The 24333-nt window shown below is 42.8% G+C and overlaps 4 protein-coding genes and 2 long non-coding RNA genes across 7 annotated transcripts; 5 read left to right on the top strand and 1 right to left on the bottom strand.

Moving 5' to 3' along the window:
- The first annotated feature begins 1195 nt into the window (after positions 1–1195).
- LOC136185616 (uncharacterized) lies at positions 1196–2435 on the top strand. Its single transcript, XR_010669582.1, has 4 exons — positions 1196–1229; positions 1618–1927; positions 1985–2066; positions 2154–2435. It is a non-coding gene; the product is annotated as an uncharacterized lncRNA (long non-coding RNA).
- Positions 2436–5045: 2610 nt separating this feature from the next.
- LOC136185760 (uncharacterized) lies at positions 5046–7835 on the top strand (the record flags this gene model as incomplete). Its single annotated transcript, XM_065972940.1, has 5 exons — positions 5046–5435; positions 5496–6057; positions 6116–6326; positions 6383–6745; positions 6799–7835. Coding segments are annotated over 5 exons (2439 nt in total), but the record flags the coding sequence as incomplete, so codon positions are not given.
- Positions 7836–8071: 236 nt separating this feature from the next.
- LOC136185643 (DNA damage-regulated autophagy modulator protein 1-like) lies at positions 8072–9157 on the top strand. The gene is made up of 5 exons (XM_065972811.1): positions 8072–8452; positions 8508–8666; positions 8715–8760; positions 8820–8902; positions 8956–9157. Exons 1-5 carry the CDS (start codon positions 8107–8109, stop codon positions 9045–9047), a joined length of 726 nt encoding a protein of 241 aa, XP_065828883.1. The 5' UTR covers positions 8072–8106; the 3' UTR covers positions 9048–9157.
- A 27-nt stretch (positions 9158–9184) lies between these two features.
- On the bottom strand, positions 9185–10510 carry LOC136185645 (uncharacterized). Its single transcript, XR_010669590.1, has 4 exons — positions 10309–10510; positions 10073–10246; positions 9968–10025; positions 9185–9700 (listed from the first exon to the last, which is right to left on the bottom strand). It is a non-coding gene; the product is annotated as an uncharacterized lncRNA (long non-coding RNA).
- On the top strand, positions 9255–10274 carry LOC136185644 (DNA damage-regulated autophagy modulator protein 1-like). The gene is made up of 4 exons (XM_065972812.1): positions 9255–9666; positions 9727–9885; positions 9943–9988; positions 10037–10274. The coding sequence occupies exons 1-4, from the start codon at positions 9321–9323 to the stop codon at positions 10197–10199; spliced, it is 714 nt and encodes a 237-aa protein (XP_065828884.1). The 5' UTR covers positions 9255–9320; the 3' UTR covers positions 10200–10274.
- A 1050-nt stretch (positions 10511–11560) lies between the features above and the next one.
- Positions 11561–15281, top strand: LOC136186760 (uncharacterized). 2 transcript variants are annotated; one of them, XM_065974224.1, is made up of 18 exons: positions 11561–11575; positions 11631–11748; positions 11805–11918; positions 12171–12270; positions 12319–12426; positions 12478–12587; positions 12644–12753; positions 12807–12885; positions 12942–13001; positions 13063–13138; positions 13192–13359; positions 13409–13573; positions 13631–13823; positions 13873–14031; positions 14084–14170; positions 14222–14584; positions 14657–14714; positions 14769–15281. In XM_065974224.1, exons 2-18 carry the CDS (start codon positions 11665–11667, stop codon positions 15114–15116), a joined length of 2382 nt encoding a protein of 793 aa, XP_065830296.1. In that variant the 5' UTR covers positions 11561–11575; positions 11631–11664; the 3' UTR covers positions 15117–15281. The 2 variants fall into 2 exon arrangements, with proteins under 2 accessions (XP_065830296.1, XP_065830295.1); XM_065974223.1 differs by lacking the exon at positions 11561–11575 and having other exon boundaries at positions 11612–11748.
- Positions 15282–24333: the final 9052 nt, after the last annotated feature.

Genomic DNA, 24333 nt, shown 5'->3' with positions numbered 1-24333 from the left:
TAGTTGAGCAGCACCCTTCTCTAAAAATTAGACTCCTTTCCCGTAAAGGATCGTAGTAACAGTATTGGTATTACCATAGATTAAATTATTCAATCTATGGTATTACTCACTGCATTATAATTCCAGAACGTTCTACTGTACCTCTATTTCTCTCTCTGGTCACAAGATGAGTGGGTATTCCCCTCAAACTTTCCCAACAAACGCCTACGAGAAATAGACATTATAATGTAAATTAACAAGTTCCCTTCTTAGAGCCAAAAAGCAAAAATCAATCCAGAGAGCAGGCCACGGGGTGCACTTCAGGAGAATGGAATCATCATCACCATCATCATCATCACCATCTGCGGGCAATATTCCAAAAGCAGCGTCACTAAGCTACCCTGAACCATATATGCTCGTTGAAGTGCTTGACACGCAAACAAGTCAAGCTCGAACTATAGAAAGAATGAGCCAGCTTGTTACTGAAATTCACGCCAGGCTAATTAGTAACGATGGCGGTGACAGTCAATATTCATTGATTGTCATTCTGAGAAGGGTGGCTCCCATGCTTCAAATACTACAAAGATGCATCTTGGTCTTGGCATAGTAAGTCAAATATTTGCACACGCAATTAATTTCCACGTGTAAACTGTTTTTCTAGTGTGACGCGCCTGATTCCCTCCTGAATGCCCCCGGTGCGCCTGCTCCGCTGGCCTCGACTAGATATCCGCCGTTTCACAAAGTTGAAATTGCGTTTGTTGAAGTAAGAACTCGGTTTTCTACATGTGTGGCATTCTCACTTCATGCCTAGGAGGAGGAGAAGTTTACTGATGCGTAAATTAAGTCCGGCTGGATTTCTCCCTTTCATAGACGCACAAATGGTTCTCTGAAAATAAAGAGAATTTCTCTCATTTTATAACTTAATTGGTTTACACTGAACACAGTGCTGACCGTTGTGAGTTGATAAATGATCAAGAAAAGTTTTAATGACTTCTCTGTATTCATGGCCCTTATAGTGGATGTCAGTTGTTGTCGGCGGAAGCAAGGCTGCCGGGGCATTCAGGAAAGCACGGGCTTTCTTGCAACCGCTCACAATAAACGAGAAAAATAAAATAAGAAACTGATCAAAAGTCCACGAAAGCGCGTGTACACGCACCGTGATTCATGCCGTCACGTGTTTACGTAATGACATTAAATGAAGAAGCTTTCATTGGCCACTTCCAGTTCGCAAAAGACTCTCAGAGAGCAAGGTAGGCTTTACCGCCCCTCCGTCTCAGAAGACAGATCCCATAGCCCTCGTTAACAAAAACAAGCTCATATGATATGCAATGTCCCAATGAACCAAAATCATGATGCCAGCAAGCGCGGCAACAGTCTAACGCAGTTAGCCTTCTAAAGAAGCTTCCTGAAGAATCATGATTAGTTGCGCGTCGTCAATGAACAACTCGGCTTTGTAGCCAACTCAGATTCATAGCCGGCGCTGTGCGTTTGACAGAATACGTGCAAGCCGACCACCATTTCGGGGACTCTTACTATTTTTAGAAACTCCTATTACCATTCGCGGGGACTCTTATTCCGCGGGCCCTCCCCGCGGCGTCGACCCCGATGCCTCTATTTACTTGTCTCTTATTGTTTTAGCAGCAAAAAAGTTTTTGCAGCGACTCCGAGCAGGCCACCACGCGCACACCAGGGTAAAAACGGCACCAAAAAAATCAATCATGGCACAATACGATCAATTTGAAATTCTGACAATGATGGAAGATCTGATGGAAGAAATACGAGGAATCAGGCAGGCTTTGCAGCCTCCGATACCTCCGCACGTTCGCGCGCTGTCTAATCTGATTGGCAGCGCCGAGCGAATTTTTTCCGTCTCAGCGGTTGTCACATTCAAATCCGTGCTGAGGCAAATGTCTTTAGCATGGATCGGCGGTTTCGAGCCACCGCCAAGGTATAGCCATCTCCCAGTTTACCCCTAAAAAGTAACCACCACATATCTATTTATTAGAATGACGACGGAATATGATGCCTAGTGCCGTCCTGGATGCCTGGTGCGCCTGCTCCGTTATACCGAATTGGATAGCAAGACCGTAAGTGGTACCACTTGGTCGTTTTACAACACGCACTGTCGCATCGTTCCTGGCTACGTACTAGTGATACATGCGTTTTGTATATAGAAAGGATGCCGACTACTCAAGCGCAACTTACCCTGGATGCGAAACTCAAATAGACTCTCAACGACACGCCCTCTCTCTCATGCAAATTTTTCAGTGCCCGCTTGGGGGGAAATCTGGGTCGTCAAGTCCAGTTTGTTGTAGCGGAAGCCAGGCCACCAGGAGATCTAGGGCGTCGCGGGCTTCAAAAATAAGATCTTAAACAATTCGGTCGTCTTTGCGGCTCACAAAAAAATTTTGTAATGTTTTTTCAGTCATGTTCAATAAATGTTGCATTGATGTTGACGTTGTTGTTGACGCCTTTGTCCCACGCCGTTTTTTCTCACCGGTAGTAACTCTCGTCGGCGGAGTCTGTGTCGTTGAACCATAGAAAGGAGGGCAGAAAGGAGTTCGTCTCTCGTCGAACGCCATCGCTTTAGCGTGCTCTAGCCGGTTAGCGAGAACTAAAGAGGAAGTTGTGATTGACTGTTAGAATGTGTAAACACTAGCTGATTTACCCGTTCATCGAACGGGTTGTTTAGGCGTTTGTATTCAGACATGAGCGCATATGAAATTATGCTTATTCGGCCGTTTCTTGCAATATTCTAACGGCATTTTACAGCGTGTTGTCAACCCGCAGTGCCGCTCGCTGATAGGCCGGTTTTCTGCGACCGTTACGACTCTATTCTGCTATATATCTCTAACGCTATATCTCTAATGCACGAATCGGGTCTCTTAAGCGCCGCTGCAATTCGACCTACGTGGGCTAGCTACGGCTTTTTTACCCGCGTTAGCTTATTGGAATACAGCTGCAGTTTCTTGTCGAAGCTCATTTACAGCCGCAAAAGCTATTCAAGGAGAAATCTCAGGCTGTATACTCTGGTCATTTCCTACGCTGTAAACCAACTTGGTTTGTTTGGAGGCGCCCGATTAACATATCGTAACTATTTTGTCATCTATTTGGACATTCGGTAATCGGTCGGGTTCATGTACAGCAGCCGATCCTTGGTAATTTGCAGCTGCGCTGAATCCGGTCGTAAGTCATTCGTAACTGCTGTACATGATAGTCCTTGCCCACTAAAAAAGCTTCAGTAGCGGGCCTCGGCATATAAGTAAACCGCTCCTCTACCCAATCGCGCGGTCCCATCGCAGCAGAAGCAGACGGTCACGATCTATTCACAGCTGCTCCAACCGGGCTAATCGCTGCATGCAGCAGCAGAAGAAACAGCAGCAGCAGTAGTCGCGTCGGTCAATTCACTGCTCAGATCAATCTGCGCAGTAGTCGCGCGTTTAGCTGTTGCATATGGTCCAGCCTACTGAAGATGCGAAATAACCTCTCTCGTTTCCAGCGCTACTAATAGACCGGAGCCGCTTTGCAGCTGTGAATAGACCGGTCCTTGTCCAAGAGCCGCAACCGGGCAAATTAACCTAATTCTATTTCGCAGAAAAGATGAGTTTAACGATTTTGTCTTTTCAAAATCGGCACATCGTTTATCTTCCCATCATTTAAAGCTGCCACGCAAGTGAACTGCAATATGCTGTAAACTCAGGGGGAAAACACGAATCAGGGATACATACCCGGAAGCAGGGCATGGTACACTGCGAATTGCACTATGCAGCATTAAACTCAGGCGAAAAACATGCATCAGGAATACATACCCTGCAAGCAGGGAATGGTAGACTGTGAATTGCACTATGTACAGTATGCAGTAAACTGAGGGGGAAAACGTGCATCAGGGATAGATACCCTGCAAGCAGGGCATGGTACACTGCGAATTGCACTATGCGGTATTAAACTCAGGCGAAAAACATGCATCAGGGATACATACCCTGCAAGCAGGGAATGGTACACTGTGAATTGCACGATGTACAGTATGCAGTAAACTCAGGGGGAAAACGTGCATCAGGGATACATACCCTGCAAGCAGGAAGTGGTACACTGCGAATTGCACCATGCGGTAAACTCAGGAGGAAAACATGCATCAGGGATACATACCCTGCAAGCAGGGAATGGTACACTGTGAATTGCACTACGCACAGTATGCAGTAAACTCAGGGGTAAAACGTGCATCAGGGACACATACCCTTCAAGCAGGGCATGGTACCCTGCGAATTTCACCATGCGGTAAACTCAGGGGAAAAACGTGCATCAGGGATACATACCCTGCAAGCAGGGCATGGTACGCTGCGAATTGCACTATGCGGTATTAAACTCAGGCGAAAAACATGCATCAGGGATACATACCCTGCAAGCAGGGAATGGTACACTGTGAATTGCACTATGTACAGTATGCAGTAAACTCAGGGGGAAAACGTGCATCAGGGATACATACCCTGCAAGCAGGAAGTGGTGCAGTGTCAATTGCACAAAAACATGCATCAGCGATACGTACTCTGCAAGCAGGGAATGGTACACTGCGAATTCCACTATGCGGTAAACTTAACTCAGGGAGGAAACATGCATCAGGGATACACGTATTGCAAGGGCAGGGCACTCTACCAGGAGTCGCTGGAACCTCGCAGCGAGGTCGCTTTCGCGCGGAAGAAGCCATGGAAAAACGGAAAGACAAAGGAAGATGGCGGCGGAGAAAATATGCATAGCGCACTCTAAGGCGATTCGAATTGGGGCGAAACGCGACTTCACGGCGGCGATTGCTCGATTCGGACCGGTAGAGAACCCGCGCGAGACGTCGCGTTTGGAATTCCGGCGCGATCGGCGGCCCGGGAAAGCGGCGGCGGAGGAGGATCCGCGGCGGGGGTCCCGACGATCGCGCGTTCAATCGATCGCGCGGAAGGGCGTTCGAAGCGCGGCGGCGCGATCGAAGCGCGGTCGCGGCGGCGTCGGGCGGCGAAATTTGAAGGCGAAAACGCGAGGTCCCGCATCGGAAACGCAGGCCCCGTACGAAGCTCCGTAAATTATGGGAAGATTTACTCGTATCGCTTTTCGGCATTTTCCTTTGCTCTACCGTTGCAAAGGAGGTCTGGAGACAAGGCAAACGACATCAGGTGTCTATGAAGGACGATGGAACGTACGCAGTTTGGGTAAATGGCGAAATTTGGCTGGAGAACAAAGCCTATTTGACGTCACTCCACGTCTATGGAATGTGGTGCTACGGTAGCGATGGTCTTCTTCTGAACAATGTCACTAGTGTGACGGGCAAGGACCCCATTTTGGGAATCTTCAACGCGGTTATTGTCAGCTACCACTGTCCCCTAGACATCGATAGACTTGGCAGTGCTACCGATACTCCAATGCTGTGTGCGGTGAAGTACTACAGTGACTTCGATCTCTTCATTTTTGAGACGGTACGAATGAAAATGCCAGTGTCTCGAAATACAAACAGAAGCCCCTCTTTATTTTCATAGACGTTTCCGGAGGGTGGGGTTGGTATGGCGCAAGGCGAGCCCGGCGAGCCCGGCGCGCCGGTGAATGTAGGCGAATTTTGGAGCAGTACTAATATCTCCTTCAGTTTTCCGTCGTTTGAGTTTTTGCCTAATTCCAAGCTTGCATCGTTAGGATACGTTGAATGGCACGGTCGTTTCTCAGCCGATTCAAATTCATATGGAATCGGATTGAGCGAGTATAAAGGAGGAATCGAAGGAGGACCTCTCGTTCTGTTTGACACCAAATCATCTCGCTCTGACGCCCTAGTCATTGGTCCCTTCAAACATTTCAAGCATCTTTTCAGCACCAAGTACCAGATAACGTGGCCAGCGAAAGCGACGGCTCTTGGATTTGGTCTCAGCGGCTATGTGAACGACGTCGGCACTCCGGACACGTTTTCCGCTCAATTTGGACTAACAGGATCAATGTTCGGTGTAACGGATGCCGTTGAGACTTGGGGCAGCACTTTGCGTGTCGCCTACGGCACTCAGAGGATTCAGAAAGACAACGATCTGGTGAACACAAAACTCGGATATTGGACGGGTAAATTTGAGATACATTGCATGTGTTTCTTACGGCGATATTTTTGTTGCTTCTTTAGACAACGGCGCCTATTATTATCTTGGGTATTGGTTGAAGCATCCCGAACAGCGTCCTCAAGATGTGTTAATTAACGTGAAGAAAGCGTTGGACAAAGCAAACGTGCCCATAGCCTACATGCAACTTGATCCCTGGTGGTATCCCTTTCAGAATGGCTGCACCGAGTGGACAGCACGAAAAGACTATTTTCCTAACGGGCTTCCTTGGTTCAGGTGAGGTCGGCATTCCAGTTCTTCTTGACACTGTTGCTTGACGTCTTCTTGTATAGGGAACAACTTGGAATTCCTCTTCTACTCTATGCCGCTTACTTCAGCGCCCAGAATGTCTACGCAGCCAACAAGAGTTTTGAGTTTCTTACCAGCTTAAATTTTAGTGTCGGATGGCCGTCGTGGGCTCACAGTCCTATCGCTGCCGTCGTCCCTTCACAGTCGGCTCAATTCTACGACGCAATTATGTCCCAGCACGCGTCCAGCATGGGCGCCTTTGAGCTCGACTTCACCGACTTTCAATTTCTTCTATTCAAAGAGATGCAGCAATCCGTGAGCAATTCTGCCGAACTGTGGTTCAAAGGAATCGCCGACGCAGCGCTCAAACGTCACGTCAACATACAACTGTGCATGGAACTTCCCAAGTAATTCTTTTCCACGCAAGCGACAAATTTTTCATTGCCGTTTTATTCATTAGCGATCTGCTTCAGTCTGTCATGTTTCCGGCTGTCACCAATGCTAGGGCCAGCGAAGACGATTTTCCAACGGCTGATAATCGATGGAACATCGCTCAGACGTCTCTTCTCATGCGAGCACTCGACATTGGTCCTTTCTTTGATGACATATGGACGACTGCCGATCAGCCGGGCAATCCCTACAACACCTCGTCGAACAACATTCATCTTCGTACGGTAATTAGTACATTTAGTGCCGGTCCCGTCGGAATAAGCGACGGGCTTGATATGACAAACGCGTCGCTGATTCGTCGCTCCTGTCGCGATGACGGAGTCTTGCTGAAGCCGTCGAAGCCCGCCGTGCCCGTTGACGCGACGTATATTCCCAATCGCATTCAGTCGGGATACGTATGGAATACTCACTCGTTGATTGACTCCGTTGCGTATTACCACGTTATTGCTATTGACGTTGCCAAGTCTTACGAGCTCTCTCCGGATGACTTGTATCCAATGAAATTGCATCCTCAAGCTGGGAAATTTGTCGCCGGCATGTGGGGATTTCCAAATTGTAGCAGTGGAAGTCGAGCGTCGCTTTGTCTTCAATGGTTTGATGCTGCTCACACTCTCAAAATCGAGACGGGTTCTATGAGCGGAAAGGAGCATCGCTTCATTGTGTATTCGATTAATCCGGTTTTTAGTAATGGATGGGCACTTTTAGGTGAAAGAGAAAAGATTGTCGCCGTTTCGCCGCAGAGATTTGTATCGGTGCAGCTAAGCGGCGCGGAGCTGACGGTAGAAATGGAAGGCAGTGCGGGCGAAAAACTCACTCTTTGGTTCGTCAAATTCACTTCGGACACAACCGGAACTATTTACGCGGTCGACGTTGAAATCGGTGCAGACGGAAGAGCGACGGCAACCACTCCAACGCAAAAGTAGCTTAGCTCTGTCCTTCAACTCTCTTCTCCTAAAATTGCTGATTTTTTGCTCTTTTATGTTGCTCTGTGTTCTTTTTTCGCCCGCCCATGTATACGCAATAAGTGGCAGGCTCAGTCTGCAATTTGGTTTCAGTATTTTTGATTTCCGTATTACTCAATCCCTAAAGGATAAAGGTAAGCCCGTCTGTAGTCTAGCTTTGGAGTCACCTTGGCATCAAAAAGCGTTGTTGCGGTAGCAGTAATGTTGGAAAAGCCGAACATCAACAAAAGACTTCCGGGGAGGTCTTTAGAGAAAGATGGCGTGATGGTTTCATGTCCGGGTTTTGATCTCCCACTTTCGCGATGGCCTCCCCCTCACTGCATGACGTCGATGCATCTTGTGACTATCTTCTCACCATGGCTGTCTACGGTTCGATCCCTGTGAAGCTGGTCACCTATACCACCGTAGGAATCACTACAACGACAATCTTTCTGTGCTACGCTTTGGCAGTGGGTTTGGGCCACGTTCCGGCCTGGCTGCCCATGATTAGCGATTGCGCCGTCGAATCTCCTGAGAAGTATCCTTTCCGCCTTGGAATCATTTCGGGTGCAACGGCTCTCATTGCCAACGTCCTGCTCGTCTATTCGGCGTTTCCGTCGTTCTCTCTTCGCAAGACGTCGGCGGCGTTTGGCGTCGTAGCAAGTGTCGGCTTGGCAATCGTTGGTGCCGTAAACGAAGAGGAGGACAATACCGTGCATTCAGGTATGGCTCACCGCCCACTGATTGCACACGTACCCATGCATCCCTTGGTTTTCAGTTGCTGCCGTCTCCTTCTTTTTGTTCTACGACATCTACATGACAATTATCTGCTTCAACGCACCAAGAGATCAGCGCATATCTAAAATATCGCTCATAAATAAGAGAATATTTGCTCTCTTGGGAATCATTCTGCTAGTTACCGTCGGCATTCTAGCAGGTAAGAATCTAAAAGAATTGAAAAGATTTATTACGTAGGATCTGGCAGCTTTGGGCTGGGACAAGTACAAGACAATAATAGCCGTATGTGAATGGTGCGCAACTTATTAGACTATACTAAAGTAGTATTAATTCAAACGGCCTATTTTCAAAGGGGAGGCACTCTGGCCATTGAGATATTTAATCTCAGTTTCGCTTTTGATATGGCCGGCATTACTCTGGAGGAAGTATCTAATGGTAATGATGTTGTAATACAGTACACTGCCAGTTAGCCGTAGTATTGTTTCTAGATGCTCCGCCCCGTTATTCTGACGCAGTCAACGACAAAAAGCAGATTAGCGTTACTACGGTTAGCACACCTGAAAAGGCTTCTCTTGACTAATCTCTTGTGACCAAACTGACATTTTGAATTTTTCTTGAACCCTGAATCGCTTTTGCCCCAATGTGCTGTGATTGCATTTCAAGCTGGCTATCTAACTTTAGTTATCGTAATGCCGGACTAATTAGCTCACGCGCCAGTGAAGAGTCTCCTGGCATGTACACCCATTCAGAATGTTAGTTGTCATACGCACGCGTGGAACCCCAATACCTGGGATATTCCGGGTGCGTGGACCAACACTCGTATAGACTGCTGTACGGAGATTCTATCGGTTCCATGCTCGTCTACGGCTCAATATCGGTCAATACCATCACCTACGTCACCGTAGCAATTACCACTGGCACCGTCCTTCTTTGCTACGCCTTGGCGGTTGGCTTAGGCCACGTTCCGGCCTGGCTTCCCCTCATCAGCGACTGCGCCGTCGAAGCCCCCGAAAAATACCCTTTTCGTATCGGTGTCATCTTCGGCGCAGTGGCTCTATTCGCGAATGTCGTTCTCGTTTACTGGGCCTTTCCGTCGTTCTCGTATCGCAGGACGTCGACGGCATTCGGTCTCGCGGCGAGCGTCGCATTTGCAATCGTGGGCGCAATTAACGAAAAAGAGAACGACGTCGCCCATTCGAGTAGGGGCTCTCGCGCACGCGCTACAGTTTTTCCCTAAAAATTGATTACACTTTAATTAGCTTCGGCTGTCTGTTTCTTTGTGTTCTACGACATCTACATGACTATTATTGTGTTGAATTCGCCGAGGGACCAACGAATTACCAGGGCCTCACTAATAAATAAGAGGATTTTTGTTCTCATTGGAAATGTTCTTCTCATCACTGCTATACTTTTTGCAGGTAAGAAATAAACATAGGCTAACGTTTGATGAAAAAGGAATAATTTTTTAATTTCAGTTTTCGGCTGGGAAAGGCATCTTACCGAAATAGCCATGTGCGAGTGGTAGGTCGCATGCCAAGTGCAGCACATTTGTTAACATCTGTACTGAAGGTGTGGTTTTCTGGCAATTGAATCATTTAATCTGACCTTCGCTGCGGATTTGGCTGATTTAAAACTGGAAGAATTGTCCAATGATGGCATGTCCGCTTGCGTAGGCATGTTTACACATTCACTTACTCCACCTCGCTATATACGTTGTCAAACATTTGAATAATTATTTATGTCCAAAGAACTGATCCATAAAATGCCACTGCGGCCTAGCTGAGTAAAAAAATTCAGAAGGATCAATTGAATTTGGCTGGTGCCTCCCACAGGCCACAGACCTCCACCCACTGGGCTTTGATTGCACTGATTGCAGAAATGCTTCGGCTTGAAAAGAGGCTGTTTCCATTCCATCCCTCGTTGCTCCATTAGGTTAGACGTATCCTTCTAATGAAGAACAAAACGCATGCATATGGGCAGGTCCTAAAAAAATTCCGAAAGTAGTTGATTTTCTAATTTATCCGTGTATAACGAACGTCCTACTGGTAGAAGAAACGGTAGCACTACCTAATGGAGATCTGCATCTAAACCTGGTTTTTGCTGCATGACGTGGGGGAACAGCATGGCGGACGATCGATCGCGAACTCTACTAAGATCGTTCGTTCGCACCCATTTCGCGCGTCCTTTAATCGGATAGCTGTAGGACGCGCGAAATGGGTGCGAACGAACGATCTTAGTAGAGTTCGCGATCGATCGTCCGCCATGCTGTTCCCCCACGTCATAATAGGCGGGGTTAGGGGCGGGACCGTACCAGAACCTAACATCCGGGGGAGAGAGGGTCTGGAACCGAGGCTAGAACTAGATAATGATGGCCTGCTGTAAGCCATCATATGATACCCGAACACCCTCAGTAGTTCGATCTACGGTAGCAAACATCGTACCGTCAGAGTCAGCGCAAAAGCTATCTGCACTGTTCGATGTAAATTTACTCTCGAAACACCTGGTGGATATGCCTATACAGTACTCATAGACAGAGTTCAAGCGTTTCATTCAGATATCAAAACGTGCTAAGCTAGATTATCAGCTCGCAGTTGGGTTTGCGTGCTTCGCTCGCAGCACGCGACAAACCCAACATGCTCCTTTACTGGGTTTTCTCAATGAATCATGGTGTTATGGGCCCGTTCTGCACTCTTCAGTTTATTAGTCTATTTATTTCCGGTGTGAAGTGGGTGATGTAGCCTGTTTGTCGTCCTGTATGTGTGTGCCTGTTTGCTTGAAAGCTTTCCATTACGATCCGGGGTTGTTATCTACTGTGACGCCACCTTTTCGCTAGCAATTGTGTTCAAAATACGGGAGAGTATGACATCACAATGAATGTGATGTCATAAAGGCACCTGTGTGTGAGATTGGTTTAAGTGCGATTGTGACGTCAGGGTTACCGACGGACAGACAAACACTTCGAGATTTTGGCCGATCACGTTTGAGAGCCCCTCCCACCAGGGCGCGCGCGGGCTTCGCCCGCGCGCGCCCTGGTGTTCGGGGAAAAATACCTTCCTGTACTCAGGAGTCTATCCGGGACTCGCAACCGGAGAGGGGCCCACGCGATAGGTAATTCTCCACGTGTACGCGTGCTCGTGTTCTACGAAAAAGGTGTGCCGCGCAGTTGCGCAGTTTAATCTAACTAAGACAACGTCGATATGAAACTCGCTCTGTTGCTTCTTTACGCCGCCGCCTCGTTTCATGCTAAATTGGCTTTAGCTCATTATGAAGAAAACAACACGGTGACTAACGCGTTTTGCATGTACCGGTAGTCCTAGGTTTCATCGTGCTTTACTAGGTTCCCGTTCTGGGCTCGAAAGTGGCTCCTTTCTCACAAAGGAGCGATGGAAAGCACATGTTCTGGCTTCCAATCTGCGATCCCGATCTAAAGACAGAGGAGGGCTGGGCTAAGGTGAGAACCAGGAAAAACGTGCTAGCGGGCATGATTTTGTCAGTACTGGCCATCACTGACTGCTTCAAGTGTAGGCAGATTTGATATGTTTCATTGTGTAAAGCAGTAATCGCGGCCATGCTTGGTGTGCAGCCAGGGGTGTGCAACGTGTCCAGACCTCACACCGAGCAGCACACCATATGACAGAGGGGCGGGGACTTGTCTGCAATGACGTCGTTTTCGTCACGTTCAAGAAAACTTTGATGCTTGTAGAATTTGAGAATTCTGAATGACGAACAATCATCTGCATACAAGATCATGGCAGATGGAGGATATGCAACGTCCACTCGAATTAACAATACTTTTTACCTTCGTACGCTGGTCTTGCAACAACTATTTCTTTCTGTATGATTGTTCTAAGGTGACATTGTAAAAGAGAAGCTTTGCTTAATAAAAGAGTGGACTGATGCTGAAAAAGAGAAAATGCAGAACGCTGTCCAGGACAATTACTACTACGAATTTTATTCTGGTGACACATTCCAATTACGTTACTTGCTAAGTAAATCATGTTCTTTATTAGACGGGCATTATATGAGAGCTTTTGTTGGAAGAAGAGAGAACAACTGGTTTTCTTCTAAGAGTTTTGTATTTACTCACCTGGCATTTACTTTTCTGTACAATGAAAACAAGGTAAAATATTTTGTATCTAAAAGCCTTTGCTTTATGCGTGTGTACGCCTTATTCAGATTGTTGCAGCCTACGTTCAATCTGAAGAAGAGCATCAGGACTGTCTTGAGTGTGTACGCTTTCTTTCAGCAGTCAATTTCACATACAGCGTCGTATGGCTGAAAACGGAGTAGATTTTATCAAATGTGTAATCAAACACTTCAATGAATTGCATTTGTGTAGATTATCTTATGAGAGAGTTGTTGCTACGTTTCCACAAATCAATTTTTTCAACGACTTGGAGAAAAACGAAAAATTTGAGGTTACTAATTAATCGAAACGGCTTTGTTGCAGTGAAATACTGTAGCTGACGCTTAGATTTGGGGACTGTCATCGGGTGAATTGATCGCTGTTCTGATTGGCTTTGTCTCATTTTTGGTAGGGAGATTAGTCATTCATTTATTAATTAATTAAACTCTTTAATTTATTTTTTCTACAGGCAGTAGTTCGGTCTGGCGTTTATTCTTTGTGGCAAACTATTAAATTGCATCAGGCTCAGAGCGCAGCGAAGAAAAGTTGTGCCTGTAGTTAGCGAAAGAACTATCTTGTACAAAGTCTGTTCTTGCAGCTGCTAAAAGGCCTCTGGATGAGTATGACATGGTTGTAAAAATCAAATGGTTTAAACAGATACTAAAGACGAAGAACAATGCGATTTATGGGGATGGTTGGGAAGTTGGTTCCACTGCAGCTTTAGATGATACCACAGAAATAGAAACCTCAATGGTTGCTGTCTTGGGTATACTCTGTCATTGTAGGCGGGTAAATATTCACGTTTTTTTCCCAAGGTCTGTACAACAAGGGAAAGACATTTATTTTGAACCGCCTTGGCGGGACGAATCTTCCAGAAGGAATCACTGTCCAGACAAAGGGCATCAGCTTCAAGAGGGCTGCGGGAGTCATGAAACGCTTCACACTCGTTGACATAGCAGGATTTGACGCACCAGTTAAGGGTGATATTCTATCTAACGGGTATAGGTACAAATACGGCGTTAACATGCTTTATTTAGTTGGAGAGGATCGTAAGAGACTGGGCCATCGCAAGAGCGCGGATACGTTTATTCAAGACGTCGTTCTTCGTCTGGCTCAAGCTTATATTGTGGTCATAGGAGACATCACTCTGAAGGATCAAGAATACTTGAATAGCTTGAGTAGAAAAATTCAAGAATTTCAGAGATCAATTGCAACCGTGGGGCATTCTGGGTAAATAAAGTATATAAGAGTGCGTCTTACTGTTGTTCAATATAATTAGAGAGGTGAATCCTGTTCAAAGTGAAAAATTCAAAGAGCTTATAGTTGTTCACAATTTTGCCATGGAAAGAGAACTGGTGCGGTGCTCAGATGCGTTTAGAGATCAAGTTTCTAAACATTATGTGAGAGGAAGATGGATTGAAGACAGTGACACCGACAGGTGGCGTTTCAATGCTGGCAAAGCCCTAAATCTATATCTGCGCGTTTTGTAGCAAATACTACATGACAAAAGCAGTACTTGGAGAAAGAGCTGGCATGCGACATGTGTTTATAGGCCGATCGTCTGATCCTGGCGGCGAGTTGGTGCTTGTAAATTGCTGCTAAATTTATGTCACATTCGCTGTGTCTAGGAAAACACAGATGGACTTGCACAACGAGAAAATGTTTCAATTACTTCGCAACTGGATCAAGCACGTTGCTGCTGATGATCCAAATGTCAATATCATTCGTGAAACTTTGACCAGTTGCAACATCGTCTTGCCCAATTTCTTGAACAAGCAGCCACCGCCGCTTGTCGTAGTGCAGGAAAACAGCAAAACGTTTATAAGGTTTGCCAGAAGTGACCAGAAAGATCGACAACCTGTTGGCAGCGTTGCTACACCGGAGAAGTCTACAGTTGAAGAAGCTGACAGTAAAGATCCGATCTGTCTTGACGGAAAAGCTGAAAAAGAAAAGAGTGAAATCCCTCCTACTGATGGGACAGATGATGAAGAGTGAGTACGAAAATGAATGCATTAGTGCTGAAATATAATAAAAATGATTGAATTTCTTTCCTGTTTTGTCAGGCTTACGTTTGTTGTGGATCCTTCTTATGGAGAACTAACCGCCCGCCCTCGACAGCCGGTACATCGTCGTATCTACTATACGTATAAAACCTCTTTCAGTTTTGTTTAATAGGCCTATGATATCCTTTACACTGACGACGCTGCCTACATACATCTCGATTCGGCTGCTGTCAACGTACAGGCTGAATATGATCCTCAGACAACGTCTTGTCACGTGACAGGCTACATTCCCAAGTCAGACTTTTACGCAAAGGGCCAACTGTCCTACAGAAAGCGCTACATTGGCCATTTTGAATTTGACGCTCTTCTTCATTCTATTCCTGGGAAACCTTCATTTAATTCTCCTCCAGAGCTTCTGTCAAGCGATGTCAAGGCTGATCTTGATAAATCTGGCTATGTGGATGAGGGAACTGTCATCAAGCTGACAAAGCAAAAGAGGTCAAGCACTAGAAAAGCTTGAGTACAATTCGCGTCAATTAGTAAAGCTGAGTCACAATAACCGTTTGTTTTTGTTTGTAGTACTGATGTCCCTCCCTACGTACGTACCTGTAGTGAACCAATGTGCATGCCGTTTAGCGTTAACAAGATTATCTCCCAGTACAACTTAGTGGTACTGTAACACGAATTTGCTCTTGCAGCTCCTTGTACATGTGTATGGTGGCGGAGACCCCTAGTCGGCACTGATGATGATATGCGCCGGTTGGTCGCGGTTAACTTGAAAGAATCATACAGTGCAAGCTCGACAAATAAGAAAACATCGTTTTACAACTGGAAGAATTGTCCAATGATGGTACATGTCCGCGTCCGAAGAACTGATCCATAAAATCTCACTGCCTAGCCGAGTAAAAAAATTCAGAAGGCTCAATTGCATTTGGCTAGTGCCTCCCACAGGCCACAGACCCCCACCCCCTGGGCTTCGATGCCGCGGATTGCAGAAAAGCTTTTGCTTGAAAAGAGGCTGTTGCCATGGATTCCCTCCCTCCCTCGTTGCTCCATTCAAATCTAATAATAATCTAATAATAATAATAATAATAAGATCACCTCCACTTGCGTGAAAAGCGTTATGGATGGTCTCATCAGCTGACTGGGGTCTACTCGGATGAACTGCATGAGAAGCGATGATGGTCTAAGGACTCTGACTTCTTTGTGTTTGAAATTGTTTTAGAATTCGCACCGTCTCCGAGAATCTTTATTCTTCTTATTGTTTTCAAAAGGAGCACAGCACTGCAGCAAAAAATAGGACTTCGGGCGAAGACATAGATAGATAGATAGAGAGACATGTGGAGAAAGGAAGGGAGCACAATTGGGCAGAAGGTATCCAACTGTCAACTTATTGAAAGTTCCAAGATTGAACTCGTCTTTGAAGCTTGACGTCCTTTTCTAGCACTTCAAAAACGCAGATAGAGGCGGGAAATACGGGCTACTCTAGACACTTGCAATGTTGCTGATGATCGCTTTCGTCTTTCTCTCCGCCCTCAACTACGGCGTTGGAGTCCGACCGGACTGCACGTTCTCGGGAATTCCGTGTTGTCAAAGTGCGCCGCAGAACTGCGCAAATTATTCGCTGTGCGCGAGTTGCTGTAGCGGCAACGCGACCAAGTGCGCGCGCACGCTGCCGCCGTTTTGCGTGTGCTGCGCGGAAAGTGGAGCCCATTGCTGTAATGCTTCGTATGAGAAGTGCAGGGCGATTCCCCAGTTGCCGAACTGCGCCGACTGCTGCGTTACGAGCGACACGTTCAAGGTGTGCACGACTTACGAGCCGCCCATATGCCGATGTGGCTAGAGGAATCCGTGGCTAATCCTATGATGTGATGACGTTTCGTTTGCATGAAAAAGGTTACTTCTTGGGTCCTAATTCTTTGTAGCAATCGAGCGTTTGTCTTTTGTTTGAATGAGTCAATCTATACTACTAAGAGCAGCGGCCATCTTGGATCTATACTACTAAGAGCAGCGGCCATCTTGGATGACGTCAGAATCTTTCGTTATAATCGCTAAGGCTCATTCGCTACGCCTTCTACCGCACTCTCTTGCGGTGCAAACATCTCCGACGATCCGCGCGGAGATGACTGGCCATCTCTTTTTTCTCAGACGACATCAGGCGCTCCCTCATGGGGTGCACAATGTCTGGTTCTACGGCCTCTGTTGGAGGAGTAGCAGCACTTCTCGATCTATTTCGTCTCAATCCAATTCGCACAAGGCATGCTACTCAACTAGGAATGTTGAGTTACCGCTGCTTGTGCAACTCCGCCACAGCTTCTGTTCTCGCGGCGAAAATTGGGCGTATTCAGCGCACCGGTGCCGCCACTCGTCTCAGTGCTTCTGGGGTCAACGTCATCCGACCACGCACCGAGGCACTTCGTCGTTCTCCATTCTTTCGGGCTCAAACTCTATGGAATTCGCTTCCGGCAATCATAAGAGGGAGTAATGATCCCGCGATCTTTAAATTGGGCCTGAAGAACTATTTCAATCAAAACTCTGTGTACTGATTTAGAGGTTATATAGTTATAGTTGTAAATATTGTCATTTTTCTCTTTTCTCCTTTTGCTGTCATTCCCCTGTATACGGTTTCCTGGAAGATCGGCCCACGTGCTGAAGGATTTCCGTATTAAAATAAAACTGTGAACTGAACTGAACTGAACTGGTGCGTTTGTCTTCATTATGACGTCATACGGTACCACGCACTCTGAATTGCGTGTCTTTAAAGGAGGGGCCAGGAGACATACGCTACGCCTTATTTTGCACCGCAATAACGTGCAAGTATCGCGTAATAACGATTGAGCCATTCGCCAAAATCTCAGAGCGTATGATGTAATCTAAAAATGAGGTTTTTGGGAAGGCAAGCTTTGTAGGCTAAATAAGATCAGGGCCTCATCTTTGACTCTTAGGGTCTGTGATCACAGGATATCTGTGAACACAGGGGTATCTGTGATCACAGGGGTAGATGTACAGGATCGCATTTGGGGTACCTGTGTCGCGATCTGCTTACGTCTGCTTATCTTTTCTTTTACTCACACACACATGCGAGCAAGCCCGAAAAAGTACCGCCAGTGGACACAGGCTACGCCTTATTTGCACTGCAATAACGTGCAAATATCGCGATTGAGACATTCGCCAAAACCTCACGATATTAGAGATTGATTCTTGGGGCCTCAATAAGAATCAAAAATGGGGTCAAGATCTTTGATTTTTATGGCCACAAATACAATCAACTTGCGTCTGCTTATCTTTGCTGACATATGCACATGCGAGTAAGGGAAAGTGTACTAAGCACACAATAGAGCTGAGACCCCCAACACTTATCTATTTTCCCGTGCGAAGCACGGGCACCAAAACGATTCTTATGCCTTAAATACAAAATTGAAGCCCTAAACTTTGATTCTAAGGGCCTAAATAATAAATTGAGGGCCTAAACTTTGATTATAAGGGCCTCAATAGTAAATTCAGGACCTAAACTTTGATTCTCAAAGCCTAAAAAATAAATTGAGGGCCTAAACTTTGATTCTAAAAACATAAATAATAAATTGAGGGCCTAAACTTTGATTCTGAGATCCTAAATAATAAATTGAGGGCCTAAACTTTGATTCTAAGAGCCTAAATAATAAATCGAGGGCCTAAACTTTGATTCTGAGAGCCTAAATAATAAATTGAGGGCCTAAACTTTGATTCTAAAGGCCTAAATAATAAATTGAGGGCCTAAACTTTGACTCTAAGGACGTAAATAATAAATCCAGGGCCTAAACTTTGATTCTATGAGCCTAAATAATAAATTGAGGGCCTAAACTTTGATTCTGAGAGCCTAAATAATAAATTGAGGGCCTAAACTTTGATTCCGAGATCCTAAATAATAAATTGAGGGCCTAAACCTTGATACTAAGAGCCTAAATAATAAATTCAGGGCCTAAACTTTGATTCTAAGAACCTGAATAATAAATTGAGGGCCTAAACGTTGATTCTAAGAGCCTAAATAATAAATTGAGGGCCTAAACTTTGATTCTAAGAGCCTAAATAATAAATGCAGGGCCTAAACTTTGATTCTGAGAGCCTAAATAATAAATTGAGAGCCAAAACTTTGATTCTGAGAGCCTAAATAATAAATTGAGGACCTAAACTTTGATTCTAAGGACCTAAATAATAAATTGAGGGCCTAAACTTTGATTCTAAGAGCCTAAAAAATAAATTGAGGGCCTAAACTTTGATTCTAAGGACGTAAATAATAAATCCAGGGCCTAAACTTTGATTCTATGAACCTAAATAATAAATTGAGGGCCTAAACTTTGATTCTGAGAGCCTAAATAATAAATAGAGGGCCTAAACTTTGATTCTAAAAGCCTAAATAATAAATTGAGGGCCTAAATTTTGATTCTAAAGGCCTAAATAATAAATTGAGAGCCTAAACTTTGATTCTGAGAGCCTAAATAATAAATTGAAGGCCTAAACTTTGATTCTAAGAGGCTAAATAATAAAATCTAGGCCTAAACTTTGATTCTGAGAGCCTAAATAATAAATTGAGGGCCTAAACTTTGATTCTGAGAGCCTAAATAATAAATTGAGGGCCGAAACGTTGATTCTAAGAGCCTAAATAATAAAATGAGGGCCTAAACTTTGATTCTAAAAGCCTAAATAATAAATTGAGGGCCTAAACTTTGATTCTAAGGACCTAAATAATAAATACAGGACCTAAACTTTGATTCTATGAGCCTAAATAATAAATTGAGGGCCTAAATTTTGATTCTAAAGGCCTAAATAATAAATTGAGGGCCTAAATTTTGATTCTAAAGGCCTAAATAATAAATTGAGAGCCTAAACTTTGATTCTGAAAGCCTAAATAATAAATTGAGGGCCTAAACTTTGATTCCGAAAGCCTAAATAATAAATTGAGGGCCTAAACTTTGATTCCGAGAGCCTAAATAATAAATTGAGGGCCTAAACTTTGATTCTAAGAACCTGAATAATAAATTGAGGGCCTAAACGTTGATTCTAAGAGCCTAAATAATAAATTGAGGGCCTAAACTTTGATTCTAAGAACCTGAATAATAAATTGAGGGCCTAAACGTTGATTCTAAGAGCCTAAATAATAAATTGAGGGCCTAAACTTTGATTCTAAGAGCCTAAATAATAAATGCAGGGCCTAAACTTTGATTCTGAGAGCCTAAATAATAAATTGAGAGCCAAAACTTTGATTCTGAGAGCCTAAATAATAAATTGAGGACCTAAACTTTGATTCTAAGGACCTAAATAATAAATTGAGGGCCTAAACTTTGATTCTAAGAGCCTAAAAAATAAATTGAGGGCCTAAACTTTGATTCTAAGGACGTAAATAATAAATCCAGGGCCTAAACTTTGATTCTATGAACCTAAATAATAAATTGAGGGCCTAAACTTTGATTCTGAGAGCCTAAATAATAAATAGAGGGCCTAAACTTTGATTCTAAAAGCCTAAATAATAAATTGAGGGCCTAAATTTTGATTCTAAAGGCCTAAATAATAAATTGAGAGCCTAAACTTTGATTCTGAGAGCCTAAATAATAAATTGAAGGCCTAAACTTTGATTCTAAGAGGCTAAATAATAAAATCTAGGCCTAAACTTTGATTCTGAGAGCCTAAATAATAAATTGAGGGCCTAAACTTTGATTCTGAGAGCCTAAATAATAAATTGAGGGCCGAAACGTTGATTCTAAGAGCCTAAATAATAAAATGAGGGCCTAAACTTTGATTCTAAAAGCCTAAATAATAAATTGAGGGCCTAAACTTTGATTCTAAGGACCTAAATAATAAATACAGGACCTAAACTTTGATTCTATGAGCCTAAATAATAAATTGAGGGCCTAAATTTTGATTCTAAAGGCCTAAATAATAAATTGAGGGCCTAAATTTTGATTCTAAAGGCCTAAATAATAAATTGAGAGCCTAAACTTTGATTCTGAAAGCCTAAATAATAAATTGAGGGCCTAAACTTTGATTCCGAAAGCCTAAATAATAAATTGAGGGCCTAAACTTTGATTCCGAGAGCCTAAATAATAAATTGAGGGCCTAAACTTTGATTCTAAGAACCTGAATAATAAATTGAGGGCCTAAACGTTGATTCTAAGAGCCTAAATAATAAATTGAGGGCCTAAACTTTGATTCTAAGAGCCTAAATAATAAATGCAGGGCCTAAACTTTGATTCTGAGAGCCTAAATAATAAATTGAGGGCCAAAACTTTGATTCTGAGAGCCTAAATAATAAATTGAGGACCTAAACTTTGATTCTAAGGACCTAAATAATAAATTCAGGGCCTAAACTTTGATTCTAAGAGCCTAAATAATAAATTGAGGGCCTAAACTTTGATTCCGAGAGCCTAAATAATAAATTGAGGGCCTAAACCTTGATTCTTAGGGCCTAAATAATAAATTGAGGGCCTAAACTTTGATTCTAAGAACCTGAATAATAAATTCAGGGCCTAAACTTTGATTCTAAAGCTTAAAGCCTAAATAATAAATTCAAGGCCTAAACGTTGATTCTAAGAGCCTAAATAATAAATTGAGGGCCTAAACTTTGATTCTAAGAGCCTAAATAATAAATTGAGGACCTAAACTTTCATTCTAAGTACCTAAATAATAAATTGAGGGCCTAAACTTTGATTCTGAGAGCCTAAAGAATAAATTGAGGGCCTAAACATTAATTCTAAGGGCCTAAATAATAAATTCAGGGCCTAAACTTTGATTCTGAAAGCTTAAATAATAAATTGAGGGCCTAAACTTTGATTCTAAGAACCTGAATAATAAATTGAGGACCTAAACTTTGATTCTAAGGACCTAAATAATAAATTCAAGGCCTAAACGTTGATTCTAAGAGCCTAAATAATAAATTGAAGGCCTAAACTTTGATTCTAAGAGCCTAAATAATAAATTGAGGACCTAAACTTTCATTCTAAGTACCTAAATAATAAATTGAGGGCCTAAACTTTGATTCTGAGAGCCTAAAGAATAAATTGAGGGCCTAAACATTGATTCTAAGGGCCTAAATAATAAATTCAGGGCCTAAACTTTGATTCTAAAAGCCTAAATAATAAATTGAGGGCCTAAACTTTGATTCTGAAAGCCTAAATAATAAATTGAGGGCCTAAACTTTGATTCTAAGAACCTGAATAATAAATTGAGGACCTAAACTTTGATTCTAAGGACCTAAATAATAAATTCAAGGCCTAAACGTTGATTCTAAGAGCCTAAATAATAAATTGAGGGCCTAAACTTTGATTCTAAGAGCCTAAATAATAAATTGAGGACCTAAACTTTCATTCTAAGTACCTAAATAATAAATCGAGGGCCTAAACTTTGATTCTGAGAGCCTAAAGAATAAATTGAGGGCCTAAACATTGATTCTAAGGGCCTAAATAATAAATTCAGGGCCTAAACTTTGATTCTGAGAGCCTAATTAATAAATTAAGGGCCTAAACTTTGATTCTGAGAGCCTAAATAATAAATTGAGGGCCTAAACTTTGATTCTAAAAGCCTAAATAATAAATGCAGGGCCTAAACTTTGATTCTGAGAGCCTAAATAATAAATTGAGGGCCAAAACTTTGATTCTGAGAGCCTAAATAATAAATTGAGGACCTAAACTTTGATTCTAAGGACCTAAATAATAAATTCAGGGCCTAAACTTTGATTCTAAGAGCCTAAATAATAAATTGAGGGCCTAAACTTTGATTCCGAGAGCCTAAAGAATAAATTGAGGGCCTAAACTTTGATTCCGAGATCCTAAATAATAAATTGAGGGCCTAAACTTTGATTCTGAGAGCCTAATTAATAAATTGAGGGCCTAAACTTTGATTCTGAGAGCCTAAATAATAAATTGAGGGCCTAAACTTTGATTCTATGAGCCTAAATAATAAATTGAGGGCCTAAACTTTGATTCTAAAGGCCTAAATAAAAAATTGAGGGCCTAAACTTTGACTCTAAGGACGTAAATAATAAATCCAGGGCCTAAACTTTGATTCTATGAGCCTAAATAATAAATTGAGGGCCTAAACTTTGATTCTGAGAGCCTAAATAATAAATTGAGGGCCTAAACTTTGATTCCGAGATCCTAAATAATAAATTGAGGGCCTAAACCTTGATACTAAGAGCCTAAATAATAAATTCAGGGCCTAAACTTTGATTCTAAGAACCTGAATAATAAATTGAGGGCCTAAACGTTGATTCTAAGAGCCTAAATAATAAATTGAGGGCCTAAACTTTGATTCTAAGAGCCTAAATAATAAATGCAGGGCCTAAACTTTGATTCTGAGAGCCTAAATAATAAATTGAGAGCCAAAACTTTGATTCTGAGAGCCTAAATAATAAATTGAGGACCTAAACTTTGATTCTAAGGACCTAAATAATAAATTGAGGGCCTAAACTTTGATTCTAAGAGCCTAAAAAATAAATTGAGGGCCTAAACTTTGATTCTAAGGACGTAAATAATAAATCCAGGGCCTAAACTTTGATTCTATGAGCCTAAATAATAAATTAAGGACTTAACTTTCATTCTAAGTACCTAAATAATAAATTGAGGGCCTAAACGTTGATTCTAAGAGCCTAAATAATAAATTGAGGGCCTAAACTTTGATTCTAAGAGCCTAAATAATAAATGCAGGGCCTAAACTTTGATTCTGAGAGCCTAAATAATAAATTCAGGGCCAAAACTTTGATTCTGAGAGCCTAAATAATAAATTAAGGACCTAAACTTTGATTCTAAGGACCTAAATAATAAAATCAGAGCCTAAACTTTGATTCTAAGAGCCTGAATAATAAATTCAGGGCCTAAACTTTGATTCTAAATCCTAAAGCCTAAATAATAAATTGAGGGCCTAAATTTTGATTCTAAAGGCCTAAATAATAAATTGAGAGCCTAAACTTTGATTCTGAGAGCCTAAATAATAAATTGAAGGCCTAAACTTTGATTCTGAAAGCCTAAATAATAAATTGAGGGCCTAAACTTTGATTCCGAGAGCCTAAATAATAAATTGAAGGCCCAAACTTTGATTCTAAGAACCTGAATAATAAATTGAGGACCTAAACTTGGATTCTAAAGGCCTAAATAATAAATTCAGCGCTTGAACCTTGATTATAAGAGCCTAAATAATAAATTGAGGGCCTAAACTTTGATTCTTAGAACCTGAATAATAAATTGAGGACCTAAACTTTGATTCTAAGGACGTAAATAATAAATCCAGGGCCTAAACTTTGATTCTATGAGCCTAAATAATAAATTGAGGGCCTAAACTTTGATTCTGAGAGCCTAAATAATAAATTGAGGGCCTAAACTTTGATTCCGAGATCCTAAATAATAAATTGAGGGCCTAAACCTTGATTCTAAGGGCCTAAATAATAAATTCAGGGCCTAAACTTTGATTCAGAAGCCTAAATAATAAATTGAGGGCCTAAATTTTGATTCTAAAAGCCTAAATAATAAATTGAAAGCCTAAACTTTGATTCTGAGAGCCTAAATAATAAATTGAGGGCCTAAATTTTGATTCTGAGGACCTAAATAATAAATTCAAGGCCTAAACGTTGATTCTAAGAGCCTAAATAATAAATTGAGGACCTAAACTTTGATTCTAAGGACCTAAATACTAAATTCAGGGCCTAAACTTTGATTCTAAGAGCCTAACTAATAAATTGAGGGCCTAAAATTTGATTCCGAGAGCCTAAATAA

The sequence above is a fragment of the Oscarella lobularis genome, chromosome 4, assembly GCF_947507565.1.
Source record: "Oscarella lobularis chromosome 4, ooOscLobu1.1, whole genome shotgun sequence".
NCBI classification, from domain to species: domain Eukaryota; kingdom Metazoa; phylum Porifera; class Homoscleromorpha; order Homosclerophorida; family Oscarellidae; genus Oscarella; species Oscarella lobularis.
Note: the sequence above shows the minus strand (reverse complement) of the source record. Positions and strands in the feature narration are given on the sequence as shown.